Source organism: Abramis brama (assembly GCF_963993115.1).
Source record: "Abramis brama genome assembly, chromosome: 13".
Classification (NCBI taxonomy): domain Eukaryota; kingdom Metazoa; phylum Chordata; class Actinopteri; order Cypriniformes; family Leuciscidae; genus Abramis; species Abramis brama.
In genome coordinates, this window is record NC_139975.1 from 8,659,404 (window position 1) to 8,678,146 (window position 18,743).

Sequence of the window (18,743 nt, forward strand, 5' to 3'; positions counted from 1 at the left end):
AATTGATTATTTTTTGTTTCACAATTAATTTGCTGTTTAATTTAAGCTGAAATCCTAAAATATGCTGATTAATGTCTGTTAATTAAATTGTTAATCAAAGTTACCGCGTATAGTGTAACAATATGACCTGTCAAAACAAAAGTTTTTCCTGGGCAATCATAGTTGTAATGTTCAATAGCTTTTTAAGGTCAAGATTCACATCCATACAGAAATTGACTTAAGTAAAAAGTGTGACAACTAGCCCCCGTCTCCATATTCTACTTTTGTCCAGGGCTTCAGAGAGCTACCACATGTACATACAGTACATATTCTCTCTGAGTGAGCAGAAACCCCATTTCAGAATGCAAACAACATGACTTTTCGTTTAATTTAATGTGCATTTGATTGTCTTGTGTTGGAAGCAGACTCATTTGCTAAGAGAGACCACCATTCTGAGTTCATAAGACACGCCATAATCCAGGTGTCCTTTCGAGAGGATCTCACAGGTCGTTAACCTCGCGGTAACCTGGGACTGCCAGCGAACGTGTGTCCCGAATGCCAGAGAGAAACGCAGCTGCCTGCGGGACAGAGGAGCGTCCTGAATCACGTCCATATTCATGATCTATCTGGACGGAGAGGTGTGTGCTCACGGCCAAACTTGGGACTGGAAATGAAATTATAGATAAACCTGATACATGCCTGGCCCCGGCAAAGGTCGTCAGACAAACACAGCTGGGTTTCTAAATGCTGGGGCCATCACTGGCACACACACTGCAGATCCGATCAGGATTTTGGAAGGAGTCAAGTAAATGTAAAATTCACAGTCAAACTCTGTCATACTGTGAAACAATTCGGTTATACACAAAAAAAAAAAATGGACCAAGCCCCAAATGACTAAACACTAAGCCTTTAATTGACTTAACCACAAATTATTGGTCAGGAAATTTAAGCAAATGCACTACTTATAAAGCCATTGCTGTCTCAGAAAAACATCAAAAGACAGAATGAAGTTTTTGGCAGAAAATGGAAAGTTGTGTGTGGAGTGATGCTCCAGTCTTCAAACATCTGGTGAGAAATATGATAGTAAAAAGCATTTCTACCACACAGAAGCATGGAGGAAGTGTGTCATTGTGTGGGGAGGCTTTTAGCTGCTGGTATTTGTGAGCTACTTCACGGTGAAAAGTCATTTAATGCTTTGGTGTACAGGAGAATATTGCAGAATAGCTTGCTTCCCACGGGTGAAAAGTTATCTAAAGAGGAATGATCAGATGTTATTTTTCAACAAGACAATGCTCCTGCTCAAACTGCAAAGTCAACCAAGAGAACAAGTCCATCATGCTCATGTTTTGGCCTGGTCCGAGTCTAGATTTGAACCCTATAGTGAATATTTGGTCTCACATTAAACTCAAACGAACTGGGAGACATTTTTCAACTACCAATGAACTGTTTGAAGCCATCAACATTGAGTGACTGACACGTCTTTCTGCAAAAAGCTGTCTGCAAGTTTGGGAAGGCTAATCCGTGCTAAGTTACTTTATCTACAGTATTTGTGCAAATTCTTGCTAATTTCCTGACCATTGATTTGTGATTAAAAAAAGACCACTAAATATTTTGCCCTTTTTGGCTTGGCCCAATTTATTTACTTATTTGCATGCTCAATTACTTATTCATTCACTTAGTTATTTATTTACCTCCTTTCCTGCCTTATGTATTTACTTGGTTATTTATTTATAGGCCTGTGTCAAAAAACGAGGCACCAGGAACAGAAAAAAAAAAAAACTGTCTACATTCTTATTGAGTTTTCCTCTTGAATGTATAAGTATATAAGAGGTGATAGCTGGCGGTCTCCCCTTGCCACGTATCACAGCATCAAAGCAGCCAGACAATGTATGCTCACTATTAGTATCAATTTACAAATAAACTGCTTTTTTGGTGACTGGATCTCAGATGTCAGATTTTGATAAATGGTTTCAATTTGGCAGCTGTTTTAAAGTGTCAGTCCGCATCAGATCTGATCCCCTCCTACACCAGAGCCCTGCCCGAAAGAATCTCTCTCACTTAGCTTCCTGCCTTTTTAGGGGAAAATAATCTTTTCATACTAACCAGGCGGCAAACCGCCCAGGGCACCTGACGGCACATCAGGTTTTTGCGCTCGACTCGATGTGTGTGCGTATGCATGTGTGTTTTGTATATATACACACAGTCTGCACCCGTTGCATATCAGCTTTGTTCTTTGATTTGTTGCTTGTTGCTGCCCCAAAGCTGCAATATGCCACCAGCATGGATAACAGCACAGATCTAACCTCCATCTCACCCTCTCAAAGCCCGCATCACACAAACAGTTGTTTTTTCATTCACAAGCTGGAACGAGCTGCTCTTCTACGCTATCAAACAGAAGACCCTCAGGCTTTCAGAATCAAGGTTTGCTTCACAGACACAGAAAACACCCATCCTTTGCAGCAAGAAAGGAGATGCAAAGCCAAATCGGAGGCTGAAATACTAAATGCCCATCTTGCGAATGTTTTACACCTATTTTAAAGTTTATGTCAAGCTTTTCTTTCAAAAACAAGAGAGGTTGTGTAAATCTAAAACACGGCCAGGAACAGCAAAATGTGTTATTTTGATTGAACAGAAAAAATATGCAGCGAAAGCAATTACTTCAGACCGCACTTACCTTAGGTAACCTCTCTGGGTCTCCAGGGTGGCGAGGGATGACCTTCTGTAGCCTCTGGAAACCGTAGTCTATGGTGGGTTCATTCAGAGCTGCGGGACAAACCGAAAATAAGATGTTTATTTGATTTAAATGGCTGCAATTCTCTCAGAAACAGGCCATTATGTCATCTCGTCCATTTCCCAGAGTTCTCTGCCATGACGCCCCAGAGTTCAGAAGGATTAAATATCAGTGCGTGTGTATGTACATTTGTCCCTGTATATTTGTTTACATTTGTCCTGTGGCATCAATCCAAGCTTCCCCCTGTGTGAATTTGTTTTATGAAGTGTTTAGTGAGGCCCTATGGCCTTCCTGTCCCCCTTTACACTTCTTTATTCCCAAACTCTAACCTTTCCTGCCTAATTCAATTCCTCTCTTTTCTCTCAACCCTGCACACGTTTTATTTCATTCTCTCACAGCAAACAGCACCTCCTCTTTTCCCCTCTTTTCCATCTCTCCGTCGCGGTACGAAGGCAGAAAGAAACACCCGGAAAGCAGTTAGGGAGATATTTCTCCATAATCAAGCCCATTAATCATAAAAGGCTGTCAAATTTGACTTTGGGGACAATTTGTCAGCCTTCTTGCCCGGTCCGCTTTTGTCACCGTTGCCTCTTGTATTCCGTAAGGATGATTGACAGTCCAAATGCTAGCGAGTAGAATACCTAGTTTGCACTAATATGCATAAGCGGTGCTTTCATGAATAAGAATAAGGTGGCTGCGCAGGAGCAGGGGCCTCTTTTCAAAGGGCCCGGTGCCGTTTGTCGTGCGTGGCAAATAGATGTTATTACCATTATAACAATATTTGTTTTCTTTCCTCGGGAATGGTCTCGGCGAGCTGCTAAATCAAATTTGTTTGAGCTGGTTTCACAGCGAGGAGGAGAAAAGAGCTTGTGGAGTGACAGCGGTTGTGGAGGAGGAGGGGGGGGTGCGGGGATCTTTGTGACTCAATGCCCCTGTGAAAGTGAAGGAACAGTCTCTCAGGACGCTCTGAGAAAGGCACAGTGGAAACGATCGCGTTCCTTCTCCGGGTCAGAAGAACTGCGGTTTGATCAAACGGCAGTGTTATTAGACTCAGTAAGCGATCTATGTGCCATTGTTTTGTTGTGTCATTTTTGGACAGTCTGCTTTGCGATAATTGCCGCCATCTGGATATAAAGTGTCAGGAAAAAAAAAACAGTGCAAGACAGAAGGAGAGATAAAAGAAAGAAAGAAAGGAAAAAGAAAGAAAGGAAGGAAGGAAGGAAGGAAGGAAGGAAGGAAGGAAGGAAGGAAGGAAAAAGAAAGAAAGAAAGAAAGAAAGAAAGAAAGAAAGAAAGAAAGAAAGAAAAAGAAAGAAAGAAAGAAAGAAAGGAAGGAAGGAAGGAAGGAAGGAAGGAAAGAAGGAAGGAAGGAAGGAAGGAAGGAAGGAAGGAAGGAAGGAAGGAAGGAAGGAAGGAAGGAAGGAAGGAAAAAGAAAGAAAGGAAGGAAATAAATAAGGAAGGAAGGGAAAGAAAGAAAGAAAGAAAGAAAGAAAGAAAGAAAGAAAGAAAGAAAGAAAGAAGTGGATTGCAAGGAAGGAAATAAAGAAAGAAAAGGGAAAAAATGAAGTAAGGGAGAGGGAGGGAGGAAAGAAAAAGAAATAACAAATGAATGAATGAATGAATGAATGAACAAACACAACAAACAAATGATCAGATGAATGAACAAACAAAAACAAACAAAATAACAAAAGAAGGAAGAAAGGGTGATGGAGGAATGTAAAAGAAGAAAGGAATGAACTAACAAATAAGAACAAAAGAGAGTTAAGGAAAGAAAAAATAAGACGAGAAGAAAGAAAAGGAAAGAGACACAGGAACAACGGAGGAAGAGCGTCCATGAGAGCAATTTCACAAAGCAGTCCCATAAAACTTGCACTTTAATGAACCGTTGAACAGGGGACATGAGAGGGAGGGCTTTGTCTCTCTATCACACCCCCAAGAAATTAAGCCCATTACTTCTCTTATTAAAATCCCCCTGAACTTTGACCCCAGCGCCCCATTGGCTGCCTGCAGGGCCTCTGTCCTCTCAGCCAATCGATACGGCTGCCTCCCGCCGAGAAGTGGGAGTAATTGGAGAGTGTGTGTGCACGGGCCGAACCCTGACCCCGCCTGCATTACACAGCCCATATGAAGATAGATTGCCTGATTTAGTGTAAACATATGCTGCAATTCTAGCCATCAGTGCCACTTTCTCCGTCGTAATTTGTATTGATTTTTTCTCCCTTCCTCTCAGCCATCCACGCGTCTTTGCTGTGCCTGACGTGCGATTGCGAAAAGGGAAAGATAATGCAGTTCGCTGAAGAGGTGGCGAGTGTATGTGTGTATGTGTGTGTGTGTTGGAGGAGACGAATAGAGGGTTGCATATTTATTATTAATTTAATCATCTCCTTATTGCAGGCGCTGTGGGGCTGCACATCTCTTTTCTCTCTCTCTCGTTCTCATTTGAAGGTTATCACACTCTCCACTGAGATCTACTGATGCTAAATAGAAGGTTGCTTTGGAGTGTGAGGTAACAGTGAAAGATTAATATGATTTCCTCTTTCAGATGTCCAGTGGGACGGGACAACACAATGAGCCGCCATAGAAGACAAAAAAAGCATTTCCTCATATGCTTGCATAACTCTATTAACGTCGAAATTTTGATCATCAGCACGACAGGGTCAAGTCTGAATCGTGTCTCCCATCATCATCGACACGCATCACAATCCTCTCAGCAAAACCGTAGAGCATTTGACCTCTGACATGCAGTTAACCTGCGCGGCGCACCTGCGTTTGTCCTCACATATGAGCTTGTTGAGTCTCCATCTATCTAGCAAATTAGAGGTAGTGCGTGCAACTCTGAAATCAATCCCGGCATACCTCTCTGTTCTTATTACACGCTCTGCAGAAGTCAGAGGTCAAATAGGGCTGACTGGGAAACCACTCAACACGCACCAACTCATGATAGCCAGACCTAATGAGGGCAATGCTTACAGCATGAGTCTTATGGAGGGAAATAAAAGATGAGAGGTAAAGATATACAACCAGAATGAGAAAAAAGCTGAGAATGTAAATGAAGAATTGACTCAACACACAGGAAGTTGAATTGGGATTTGAAATGAAGTGACAGGAAGAGGAATATTTTGAATGACATCTTAAACATTAAAACAAGCCACATTGTAAAGTTTGTCTCAACATGCTTTGTTTTTTAGTTAAAAATGGCATTTCTCTTTCTTTTAATTTCCATTGATTTTAATTGTCTCAAATTTGAATTGAACCTCAATTCAAAATCAGAAAAGTAATTGGAATTTAAAAACCATTCTCAATTCGAATTGTGAATGGAACACAACCCTGCTACACAAGCTATCACAGCACTTCATTTCCCAGCCGAGCCCGAATAACTCGTCTCCCGCCAACTGTATGTACGTTTAGTTTGCGCTTGTTTACATCCATGCTCTTCAATGGGCTTACATCTATTTACCCTCCACTGTTTTTCTATTTACTTTCTCTTGTTCCCACTTTCCAACAGGCCTCCCGGCTGATCATGTTTCCCCTCTCCCTGATGGCATCTGTCCTTACAACATGGGGCTTTTTAGGTGCCATATCCATTCATGTTCTCTCCTCCTTAGCCCCTGTGATGCAGTGATCGTAAGCATAGTCATGCCCCCTTAGGCCACAATCGCAACCGTGTGTCCGCGCCATTCAGCGAGAGGCTATTTCAGCAGTCTCCCTCTAACGCAGACTGAATGATTTTAGATGGAGCCCTCGGCCCATCTAAAACACTTGATCAAGCCCTGGTCTGTCCACGGGAGGCGCATTGATGGAATGGGGAATTTGATGCAGGTTCGGATTCCGATGCAACATGCCTCAATTTCTCATTTTCATGTGCTACATGATTGATATGGGAGAGAATGGCACCAAGCGGCTCTTTCACCTGCAGATGGGAATCTCGCACTTAGATTGCCCCGCTACTCTTTAGGGGGAAGACATTTACAGGTGCGCAATTGGGCGACGTGAGAGGAAGCGATTTGTTTTCCGGTTCTAGTCTGTCGCCATGAGGTCGCAGATCTGGCTTGTTGACAAACGTCTGAAAACCCGCGCGCGTCATCGATTTCAACCCATCCATCTCCTCTTTGTCTTCACGTCAGAAAGGCCGTGGCACGTGGAAATACATCGCTTCGCTACTGATGGAAAATCAGAATGCGCTTCTTTGCACCATTCTGAAGGAATAAAACAAGAAGTAAGATTCTGATCAATCATTTTCGGCCCGCTCCCCCATCCCTAACCCCTGCAACCCCCAAACATTCCCACCACCTCCTCCTCCCTGGATCGATCCTCATAGAAATTTCATGAACTTTAAACTGTGATTGACAGTAGAGGCAAGGCTGCTTTAAAGTGGAGAGCCACCAGGGAAGATGAAGAAAAACCCACCCCAGCCTCTTCAAACACACAGACAACACAGACTCGCTCGCACTAAAAACCACACACTTTTAATTACGACTTGAACACGCTTCGCTGTTATGGCAGCAATTACGAAAGCCGAGCTAACCTTGGTTTACCCCTGTGTGACACCGCACTATGAAACACTGTCTGGATTTTTAGGGGCAGATAATAATCAACAAAATGATTCTCACATTTGGTCTGACGTTATAGTAAGGGAGAGCAACAAGATGTCCCGAAAACACAAGTGCTATATCACTTCATGGGTGTCAATCATTCTGTATGCATGTACAAGATGGGAAATAAGATCAGTGGATTAAAATAGGAGGAGGTTGAACATTTGATGAGCTGAGGAGGGCTTTTCTTCACCAGGGGAACGTGTCATTGCTCTACAGAGCCGAGACTCGTATCACTATCAAAGGAGTCTCTTTTCTCTTAAAGAGGAGACCTGTGGAACCAATGTTGGATAATTAGTGATTTCATGGGGGGACACTTTAGGCTGCGACTCCAAAATAATAACAGGCTCCTCAGGTGGGGGAAGTATGGCTTTGAAGCACACTTCCTTGACGTGTCACTCAACTTAATCAAGGCGCTACAGAGGCAATTACCTAACAGATGATTAACATATCTAGCTGGCAAGGCAAACGGATGCAAGCGGTAATCAGCATGGCTGCATCACTGTTCGTTCTCCGAGGAGAAAGAGAGAGAGAGTAGGGGTAACAGAAGGAGCTTGGTGTGTTACTGTCACTTCTGCTTCACTACATTCAAGTCACTGCAAAGCACACACATTTCCACATACTGTATCTGAGGCCCTGTTTACAACTGGTATTAAGATGCGTTTTGGTCGATCGGATCACAAGTGGATGACACTAGATACAGGAGTAGGCAAGGTTTAAAACGTTTTGAGCTTGTCCACTTTCGACCACTTCCAGAGGTAGTCGAAAACGCATTAGATTGCTTTTGTAGTGTAAATGCTTGTGTGGTCAAATGCGTTCAAACAGCCACAAATGACCGCCTACTCTCCGCCTACTCACCTAATAAGTAAACATTATGGGAAGCGCGCTAGCCAGATGAGATTTAAACGTTGGCTGGAGACCCAAGTTTGGTTTGAAAACTAAAAACGTACCAAGCATGTTCTCTCACCATTCCACACACGCACTCTCGCAGCGTTCAGAGTGGTCTTGCGGCTATCAGAGCAGAAACGAAAGCTTATGCTCTTCGTATGTTTTTCCAACTACATGTTCAAGCTTATTTTGTCCATTAGATCGAAAGAGATCGAAAAAACACATTTACCCACCCATAGACCCTCCCCTCCAAGAAATCAGGACAGAAGTGGACATAAGAGACTCCTTAAAACACCTGGTGTAAAAGGGTATGTGTCTGCCTTGTCTACTTCTGATCCGATCGAGCTTATGCATCTTAATACCAGGTGTAAACAGGGCCTGAGAGTTGGTGCTGTGTATTATAGGGCTGAGAACCGCCAACTACGTCACAATACAAAATACATCACAATACATGTGTCCTGATTCAATACATCAATACAGTTTCAATCTCTCTGATCCTCATAGAGTGGTTTTGACTGCACTGAGAAACATAGTCTCAGAGTTTATGCTTATTTAGATGACCTTTTTCTTCATTATGGAACTGTAGGAAATGCAAAAATAAATAAATACAAATGCACCAAAATGTTGGCCACCAAAAGCAAATACAATTATGAATACAATAAAATGAATTTTTAGTTTTCACTGAAAGAGAAAAAATTGGACAAAAAAGTGGAAAATTGTAGAATTTTTTTTTACTTTTAATGTCAAAGAAGCATTTTATAGCGTAAAAATGTGTTATATAACCAAAAATTCTGGTTTTATGTCTACAGAGTTAAAGAGCAATATTTTAAAAATACAAAATGATTTAAATATTTTAAATATTTTAAATTATTAATTTCCGGTTTCCATTCCGAGCATTTATTTTGGTGCATCACCAACAAATATTGATTTAAAATCTTAAAGTATCAATGGAATATTATGAGAAAAAGCATTGTGGTACGTATATATCAATATACTGTATGGTTGTTTTAGCACAGCCTTAGCATTTTTTCAAATACAAAAATATGAATTAATAAATACTCCTGACAAACTCTTTATGTTGCTTGGTTAGAAAGAAAGAAAAAAATGATGATGTTTCTGCTTTTCTAACATTTGAAATAGGACATTACATAAGTTACCACATCAATAGCCTGGTTATGGATTCCACTAAAAGGCTGTACTTCAGCTACTGTCAAAGTATCTCACCAATATACGCCACAGTAAGGATACTGCTGCTGACAGACCACCTCCTAGTGCGAGACTCACAAACACATCGGCGTCCAAGCTGTGAAACAACTGAACGAAATGATGACATCATGCCGGGTCCTGCTCTACGTGCTCGGCAGCCCTGCAGAGCTCATCCAGTGGAACGTTCCGCTAATGTGTTCCATCTGCCCGCTCCGAGGATGAAAAGGTAACAAAGTGGCCCATTGTTCCATGGCTTGTGCAACAAGTGAACTGCTCCTGGTCCCTCTCTGAGCTCAGGCTATGGGAACGGTTTTTGAGAAACATCAGCCACTGCATCCACAGAGCCTGTGCCATTAAGCTTTAGTGCCAGTATTAAAGAGCTTATGTAGTGAATGGCGCCAGAACCTCTGGCTGATGTGAGAACACAGCGAGCAGGTTCCAAATCCAGCCCATGATTTTAAGTTTCATACCAGCTGGGTGCTCCGTGGTTTTCCAATCAACTCTTCAGGCCCCAGGCTGTGGCAATTACATAGCTAGATTGAGAAAATCTTTGTTGTGTAGCTTTGACATCCAATCCCACCCTTACAACGATTCCCTTAGTCTCTTCCTCCCAACAATTCTCTTAGTCTCCTCCTCATGTTGTTTCAAACCTGAAGATATTCTCAAGAATGTTTCAACTGTTTGTCAGTATAATGAAGGGTATTGGGATCCAAAAGAACAACATTGGATCCCACTGACTTATACTTAATGGACAAACCAAGCACAGAGACATTTTTCAAAATATCTAGGCAACTTTTGTGTTCCACAGATGAAAGAAAGTCATACAGGTTTGGATATTTTTTGGGTGAACTATCCCATTAACAGAGCTGCAAGTCAATATAACACAATATGAACCTAAAGTAAGCATTAGTTTTACATTCAAGTCTGGGAATAGCATAATGTATGAAGTCACCAAAAAAACATATACACCTTTCCTAACCCTTTGGGACCGTGCCAGCCTAACCTACAACCCCATGACAGCCATTAGCTTCACAAAACAACCCTTTTTCTACAATTGATGCTCAAACAAGCTGAAATAAGGTACCGGGAATGGGTTGAGCAGTTGGTCGGGGAGGTAGTACACCCAGTCCCTGCCCATTCTGTAACACAGCACCCTATTTAAGTGACCCCTGGATCTTTTAAACAAAAGGTCTCACCCAGCAAAGATGCTACAGCTCTTGTTTGCAATGCCAAAGGCTGTCAGCCTGGAAAGTATCAGGCAAGTTCTGACAGGCACATTGGCACCCAGGAGAACAGCGCTCTTCATATTAACAGTCCCGCACCTCCAGTATCCTCTCAGCCTCTGTTTCTAGGATATTGTGCAATTGCTTGGAATGCATGCAGCATCTCTAAGGGAATATAAGCCCTCCCCCTTTCAGGAAGTTGAGAGGATGTTTCAGATACAAGTTTTATTTCTGGTGGATCTCCTTGACTGATGCAATCAAATAAAATGGTATACCCAAAAGGCCAAGTCAAATGCTGACTTTTTGATGCCCCAAATACAGCTTGAACGCTTGCAAACCAGGGGCACGATGTGCTGTCGTTTAACTGTACATCACTTCTGGTCACATGTATTATTATTATGATTATAATGGCAGAGGCAGTAAGTTACTGGCTATTGGGAGGGTGGTGTTAGCGTAGGCTGGATCCATGCCGCCAGTCTTAGGGCTTGTAATGTATAGATCAATGTGGCCGTAGGGGAAAGAGGATCAATGGCTGTTGAGTTATTGCAGTATTTGGCTACTGATTTTAGAGAGCTGTGTTTTCCCAGGAAAGTCAATACCCTCAGGCTCTTCACACTCATCTCGCCCTCCTTCCTCTAACCCAACACCTGGGGAGTCTTAACCCCCTGAGAGACAGACAGAGAGAGAGAGTGAGACATGAGCTGGTGGACTGAAGGACTTAATGATGCATGCAGGCAGAAAGCAGAACTAACAGAATAAGAGTGAAGATCTCTCCGAAGGGAGAGCGAGAGAGAACAGAGTAAATGTGAGAAAGCAACAGAGCCGTAATAGTTATCAGGTACCAGCTGCAACACTGAAAGTGAGAATGGTCTTAACATTCTGCTAATCTAACAAGATGTCCTAACTAGCCCATGCCACACATGAAATGCTTTCAGGGAATTTGGACAGAGCCAATCTTTGATATTTCCCTGTAGAGCTAGACATGGTAAAGCCAGAGCCAGCAGGTGCTGAGTAGAGTTGTGTGATATTCAGAATTTAACTGATAAAGCCTTTAAAGGAGAACTCCGGTCAATTTTAACATTTTTTTGTAAATTTGGAGTGCTGTCAGTACAGAGAACAACAACAAAAATCGATGTTGCCTACACCGTGTTATCCTCTTTTTAAAATGTGCACCCTGTTGACTTCAATGGGGCAAGTTTTAAACCTGCTTTTAGTCTCTTAACATCCTTGATGTGTCATTACAAGTGCACAGCCAATGTGAGTGATTCCTTCAGAGTGAACACGGTGAATCTGACTGCAGTAGATGTTAAAGATATGAATAAAAGTGAAGTTAATTCGGCCAGCGTTCATACCTGTATTTACATCCTGTTTTCGGTCGAAGTCCACAGTAGTCGATTGTTGAGTTCACGCAGTTAGTTAGTTACCTATGATCACGCGCGTGAACTCGACAATCGACTACTGTGGACTTCGACCGAAAACAGGAAATAAATACAGGTATGAGCGCTGGCCGAATTAACTTCATTTTTATTCATATCTTTAACATCTACTGCAGTCAGATTCACCGTGTTCAATGAAAAATGAGCTCAATGTTAAAATTGACCGGAGTTCTCCTTTAATAGCAATGAAATAACATAATTTCAATTTGAACTGTGGTAGCAAACAGGATACAGAATTGCAATTTGATTGTTTGATTTTGTTTTTAATTTCTGTGAACTGGAAAGTAAAACCCTTTTCCTGCCATTCCAATATAAGTGCTGAAATCTCCAATGTCCAATTTAAATAAAAATTCCATGTGACAAAATTCAAATTGATAAATTCTAATGTACTAAATTCTGTATTTTATCAAGCCCCGCTGAAGAGAGTTGAACTATCTCTTTACCGGCCCCAGATGCTTCAGTTTGAAGACTGTGAGATCACTTCCTGTGATGGACGTGTTAACGGCAGTGGTATCAGAGAAGACATGCTCTGAACACTGCTGCTCTTGCTTTGCACTCCAGCAAAGATAAGACAGTCAACCTATAATCAGTGGAATGGGCACATTGACCGTCTTTGATGAATTTCTGGGGTCCATTACTGCTAATGAAAAGCAGATAAAAGGAATATGATAAAAATAATGCGTGTCTGCACAGAGATGCCAGTTTCCTTTGCCAATGTACGTATCCTCCTCCCAATCCCTAAGGCCTGAACACTTAATTTCTGATGACCTAAATGTATCTCTTTCAAAATATTCAAACTGGCTTGTGTTCATTTGGAAGTGTCTGATGATAAGGAGTGAGTTTTTTTTTTTTTTTTGCTGGAATGCTGTGTAAAGTTGAGCTCACTGGGGCTTATGGGAAATCTCTGGTGGGAAAGACATCACTGAGGTTAGATGCACTCTCATTCCTCTTCAATTATGTACAGTCTGCCTATTTAGTATTTAAAAGCCCGCTTCATTTCACATTCATGAATATCACACATCTCTGGCACAGTAAATAAGTTGCTGGATGTATGTCAGTGCATCCACAAACTAAAATATGTATGTGTGAATCTAATTTGCAGTGTACAATGAAAATTATTTTGAGAAACAGAAAGATTAGGCACTCAGTCTCCAAACTATATTCTTATAGGAATTGCTACTGTATATAAAAAAAGTGTATGTATATAGTCTATGTATTTATTATAAATAAATAATATTTGCATTCACCTGTTGGGGTGTAATGGAACAGCTGTTCCTTTTTATATACCTGTATATACTGCATATATTAATGTATCTATTTATTTAGTCAATATTTATATATTTAATTCTATCTAAAAAAAATAATATATATATATATATATATATATATATATATATATATATATATATACACAAACACAATGTATATACATATGTGTGTGTTAAAAATATATATATAATGTAGTTTTTGTATTATATATATTATATTTATTTTTTATTTATTATAGAGAAATATATCATTTGCGCGTGTATATATTCTCATTGTCCTCTATCTTGTATGACCTTACATTTACTTTTGTCTCTTCTTTCTGATTCAGAGATATTCCACAGGTCCTTTTTCATTCATCTTTACAATTTGCAACAGGCTTTCATTGCACTGAGAATATTCTTTTGAACTTTAAGAAAATTCAAGCTATTCACAATGCAGACGCGGCGAACAGCTGTCAGTCAACTCATCTCGTCGGTCCGGCAGACATTAGCATTGCAAAGGAATGGTCGAAGGTAAGACAGGACCGTCCTCTCTATTGTAAAGTTGTCTCTTTTTGCTGCTTACATGGCAAATGCATCTGAATGAGAGGCGCTTTGAACAAAGAACGTGGGAAATACACTGAGATAAAGCTGATGTATAACAGAAAGCCTGAACACAGGCCTCTCTTTCTTTCTCTTTTATGGCCGTCGCTGTGACATTTTCTTATCACACCAAACAGTCCTAGATCTGACCTTTCGCCTACTTTGACTGGCATCTGGATTATTCTGATGGAATAATCGGTGTATGAAAAGCATTGATTTGACTAAATGATACTCGTCCTGCCTGTTGGACACAGGAGAATGGACATCAGCCAAAACTAAAGACACGGCCGCTTGTGTGGAGTCAAGAATGACCTGCTAACAGTATTCCATCATGGGAAAGCGTCTTTACGGGGAGCAAAGCATACAAGCCCTAGTATTTTAAGCTAACAAAGGCAGGAACTCGACAAAATGGACAAAGAACACATGCAAAAATCGACCTCTGAGAAAGATGACAGAAATGTATTCTGATGCCGGAGATGGTTGCAATGGCTCCAGGCAGTTGCAAAGTGTTGTGTACCTGTGTAGACGAAGCGTCCCGGAGCTCCTTTGCAGAATTGCTTGGACTTGTAAGAGAGTGTGACCTCCACGACCCCAGGGATGTGTCTAGGGGGCGTCTGCACCCGAATAGCGTGAGGTGTGATGAGCTAGAAGCCATCGGAGCACACGTTCAGTGGTCAGCACTCAATACACAAGCATTGTCTCCAATGTTAACACAGTTAATGTGATAAAACTAAATAGTGATTCGTTACTCTCAAGGACACGGTTATAGATTTTAATCATATAGTGGGATCTGTTGTGCTGTGGTTTTTATCTCTCAAACTTGAAATCTAAAGTTTTATGTAATATTAAACATTAAATGTAAGAGTGTTTACATTATTGAAACAAATTTGATTTATTTAAACCCATGTGCAGTACCAGTACCAAGTCAAAAAGCACTGTATTCTTTTGAAAAAATAGAAAGGTAATAAAGAAAGATAATAAAGAAATATTTAAAGAATAATTAAATGTTTAATAGCAAAATGGTTTGGCTTTAAATAAATAAAATAAAATAAAATAAAATAAAATAAAATAAAATAAAATAAAATAAAATAAAATAAAATAAAATAAAATAAAATAAAATAAAATAAAATAAAATAAAATAAAATAAAATAAAATAATTATTCTTCCAAAGTTTTTAAATTTCATAACTTACCTCACTCCAAACCAGCATCGTGCCGAAGACCACTTGTAATCCGTCAAAGAAGTTGTCCCCAATGATGATGACGGTCGCCCCCCCAGTCGTCCATCCTTCACTAGGGCTGATGGCCTTAATGCATGGAGTGGCTGCTTCGGAAAACAAGATCATAACACAAGCACTAGGTTAGAGCGGGTCGGTGTCAGCGTTCATGCAACATTTGGGAAACATTATCATTAAACAAATTACCATTTACCAGTGTTTTACTCTACTCTCCACATACTCTCAATGCAAAAAAAAAAAAAAGAAAACCTGATAAACAGGAAGTCCGATGACTGTAAAAGCTCATTTGATTATTTATTTTTTTCCTTTGGTGTCTGTGCATCACTCAGCTCAATAAAACCATTAAGATTTTTTTTGGTCTTTTATCGTAAATCCGTCTTTGAGCAGGCGGTATGGAGACAGACAGGCTGACTGAACGACTGGCCCAGTCTCCACTGGCTATGGACGGGAATTGATTGGTCGCAGCTTGGTGAGCTAACAGGCAAACCAAGGGGCTCTTGGTGCAACTTCAGACCACATTACTGCATATTGTGCTGTACACCAACGGCCACTTTACTCGAACGGCATTATGGGAATGCAAAGTTCCCAAACTTTAGGCTCTGAATCAGTTCTGATTGCTTTTGATTGTTCTCTTTGTTGCATAAGTAAAAATCTCTGGAAAGAGGGAATTTTGATACATGTGAAAATGAATAGATGAAAGTAAACAACCTATGGGCGTAATTTGCATTCACCTGTTGGGGTGTAACGGAACAGCTGTTCCTTTTTACAATATCTGCATGGGTATTCTATTGTGTTAAAGATGAAAACCTGCACAACTCCCACAATGCATCGCCATCAGTGACTTCCTCTTCATGTTCTTGTCTTTGGAGAACTACTGAAGAGTGACTAAAAGTAGAGCAGTGACTTTCCTTTTCCTCGATTGGGACACAGGAGTGCCGGTGATTCCACAGCGACGGTTTTTACACAAAACAGTCACAGAGCTAATCACATATTTTCCCACATACAGGAACTGTTCTGAGGTCAGCTGGGAGGTGATGTTCTGCGCAAACTTATCACTTCATATCAAAGTGACATTACCCAGTGCAACCCCGTCAGATAGACAGATGCGAGACTACCTGTACTCTGAGAACTAGGTGAGGAAGTTGAAAGTAGCACTAACAAGTTTGGCTTTCCTTGTTTATTATAATGAATGAGGTCTCAAACTTACATTACCATTCAAAAGTTTGAATAGATTTTAAGTCTCTTATGTTCACCAAGGCTGCATTTCTTTGATCAAAAATACAGTAAAAAAGTCCAAAAAGTTTTACAATTCGAATTTAATTTAATACATTTAAATGTTTACTCCAGTCTTCAGTGTCTCATGAAATCATGCTGATTTGCTGCTCAATTACTATCAATGTTGAAAACAGTTGTGCTGTTGTGGAAACTTTTTCTAGGATTCTTTGATGAATAGAACGTTAAAAAACATGTATTTTTTGGTGAAGGTTGCGTCTTACCTTCAGAAGGGTCCAGGCGTCGCGCCCTCCGCCCATGTTTGGAGTTGTTGTGGACGAACATGTTATCTGACACGGCCAGGACATGGCCGTCCACATTCACTGTGGTGGACACCACCACCTACGGAGACACCAAAGCGTGATTACTCCCTGGTTGTGTGCATGTACTGTAACCACATTGTTGTTGTCCGCACATTTGTATTCTCACCTGAAATCGCCTCATGTCTCTGGGGTTCCCTGCATTTTTCAAACAGTTCTGATTACACTTGAGGAAGAATTTCAGGAAAAATCTGGAAAAGAAAGACAGAGACATTGAGTGACTCAAACACAATGAAAACACTCAACAGCTATATATAAACAGCCACCAATGAGTGATTTAGCCCAGTCTCAAAGCCGGCTCAGAGAAGACACTCGGTATAGACGAATGATGTGCAATTAGAGATGATATTTGATTTTTCTTCCTTTATATTGAAGACCAACTCAAGCTTTGTTGATTTACTCGTATTTTTACCTCAGCCTGGCGCTATTGATCGGGAATAGATATCAATGAAGATGAGCCGTAATAGCCTCCGCTGCTGGAGGTGGGCTACAGTACGAAATGGATTGCAGTCTTAATGCATTTCCCCTGGCTGGTAATCTCTATGCATTCATCTCCAGGACCATAAGCCCCACTATTTTGATGGAGTGCTTTCCTTTTAATTGCCACATTATCACAATAATAATCCGGGCAGTTAACAACCAGCAAGGTCGCAGACAGCCATGTCACATTAACCACAGGATAACCTCCGCCGCTGCCGCCCCACGGAGCGCGCAGAGAGAAGGATGCTGGGAGAAAAAGCGGCGAGAGAAGCCCCGTCTGCTATATAAATGGCCGCCATCTGCAGACGCCATTGATTTCTCCCTAATAAGACAGTAACAATATCTTTAAAAACACACGGTGCTAACTCAAGCGATTTCTTAGAACCTCACTTTACCGCATGACATAATCACTATATATACTTTAACCCCATCAGCACTCTTACAGCAAACACCCAGATAGAGATAGGAAAGAGAGAAATCCGGCGAGAAAGATGGAGAGAAAGGGAGAAAGCCTGCTCTCTTTAGCTAGTATCGACTGATACTTGATCTGGGTTGCTCTGTTGGCTGCTAATGCCCTTTATGGCCATGGAATACAATAATATGGGGAACCCATCCCTGAGCTCCATTCATATGATATTGGAGTCCTTGGAAGGAGAGATATGGATCAATAAGGATTGAATTAAAACACAGCAGGAGACAAGGGCTGTAAGTGAAGCTCTTCTCAGATATTAGAGGAGTACTGTGTTTATACACCGCCCCAGTCACCATCTGAAAGTAGAGAATCCTGCCTGGATCGTGGGCTGAAACCCGTCCCGCTTTGGCGGTTCTGGAACCGCACAGCCCTCGGAGTCAAGGAACACGGGGAAGAAAGAGAGAGAGATGAGGGCATGGAGGGGGAGAGAGAAGCACGTGATGGGAGTGAGTCTCGTAGGTCTAGACTTCTCCATCTGCCACTGGGCAGGAGTTGACAGGGAATGTGAGATTCCAGGTCTCATCCTGGAAAAGCGGCAGCACTTCAAAGCAGGTCGGCTCCCTTCGGATCGAGGCAGGACTAGCCCAGTGTTTGGAAGTCTGCGGGATGAGGGGGGTAGAGCTGCTTTTAGATGACAAGGCTCGGGGTGGAATAGAGATCTCAGACAGGAAAACGGGGGCGAGTGGAAAGGCACGAGCAGGGCAGATTCTGAAAGAGTCCAGTGTAACCAGCAGACTTTAAAGGAATATTCTGGGTTAAATGCAACTTAAGCTCTATCGACAGCATCTTTGACTTTTTATGGGGCAATTTTTCTGTTCACCCAATAGATGTTTTAATTCTCAAATATAATATTGCATTATATAATAAGCATACAATTATTTTTCCATTTTATATTATTTTGGGTACATTTTGTAAAAACATTTGCTATTTCATTTTATATATAGGAGTACACAATCTACATAATAAAAAATAATTGGTATCCATTTATATTTGTGTTGCAATACATTATATTATATGAAATTATATATTGCAACACTTATATATAAATGTATTTGTA

General features: G+C 41.0%; 1 protein-coding gene across 3 annotated transcripts in view; it reads right to left on the reverse strand.

Annotated features, from left to right (window-relative positions):
* Positions 1 to 18,743, reverse strand: part of LOC311095324 (transcription factor COE3) — a 105,478-nt gene that overhangs the window by 19,404 nt on the left and 67,331 nt on the right. For 2 of the 3 annotated variants that reach the window (XM_084133795.1, XM_084133793.1), the window contains exons 7-11: positions 16,844 to 16,925; positions 16,639 to 16,756; positions 15,098 to 15,231; positions 14,423 to 14,549; positions 2,654 to 2,742 (exon numbers count right to left, since the gene is read on the reverse strand). In XM_084133795.1, coding sequence (XP_083989921.1) covers positions 2,654 to 2,742; positions 14,423 to 14,549; positions 15,098 to 15,231; positions 16,639 to 16,756; positions 16,844 to 16,925 — 550 coding nt within the window. The remainder of the gene's footprint in view (positions 1 to 2,653; positions 2,743 to 14,422; positions 14,550 to 15,097; positions 15,232 to 16,638; positions 16,757 to 16,843; positions 16,926 to 18,743) is intronic. The other variant, XM_084133794.1, reaches the window with a different exon arrangement.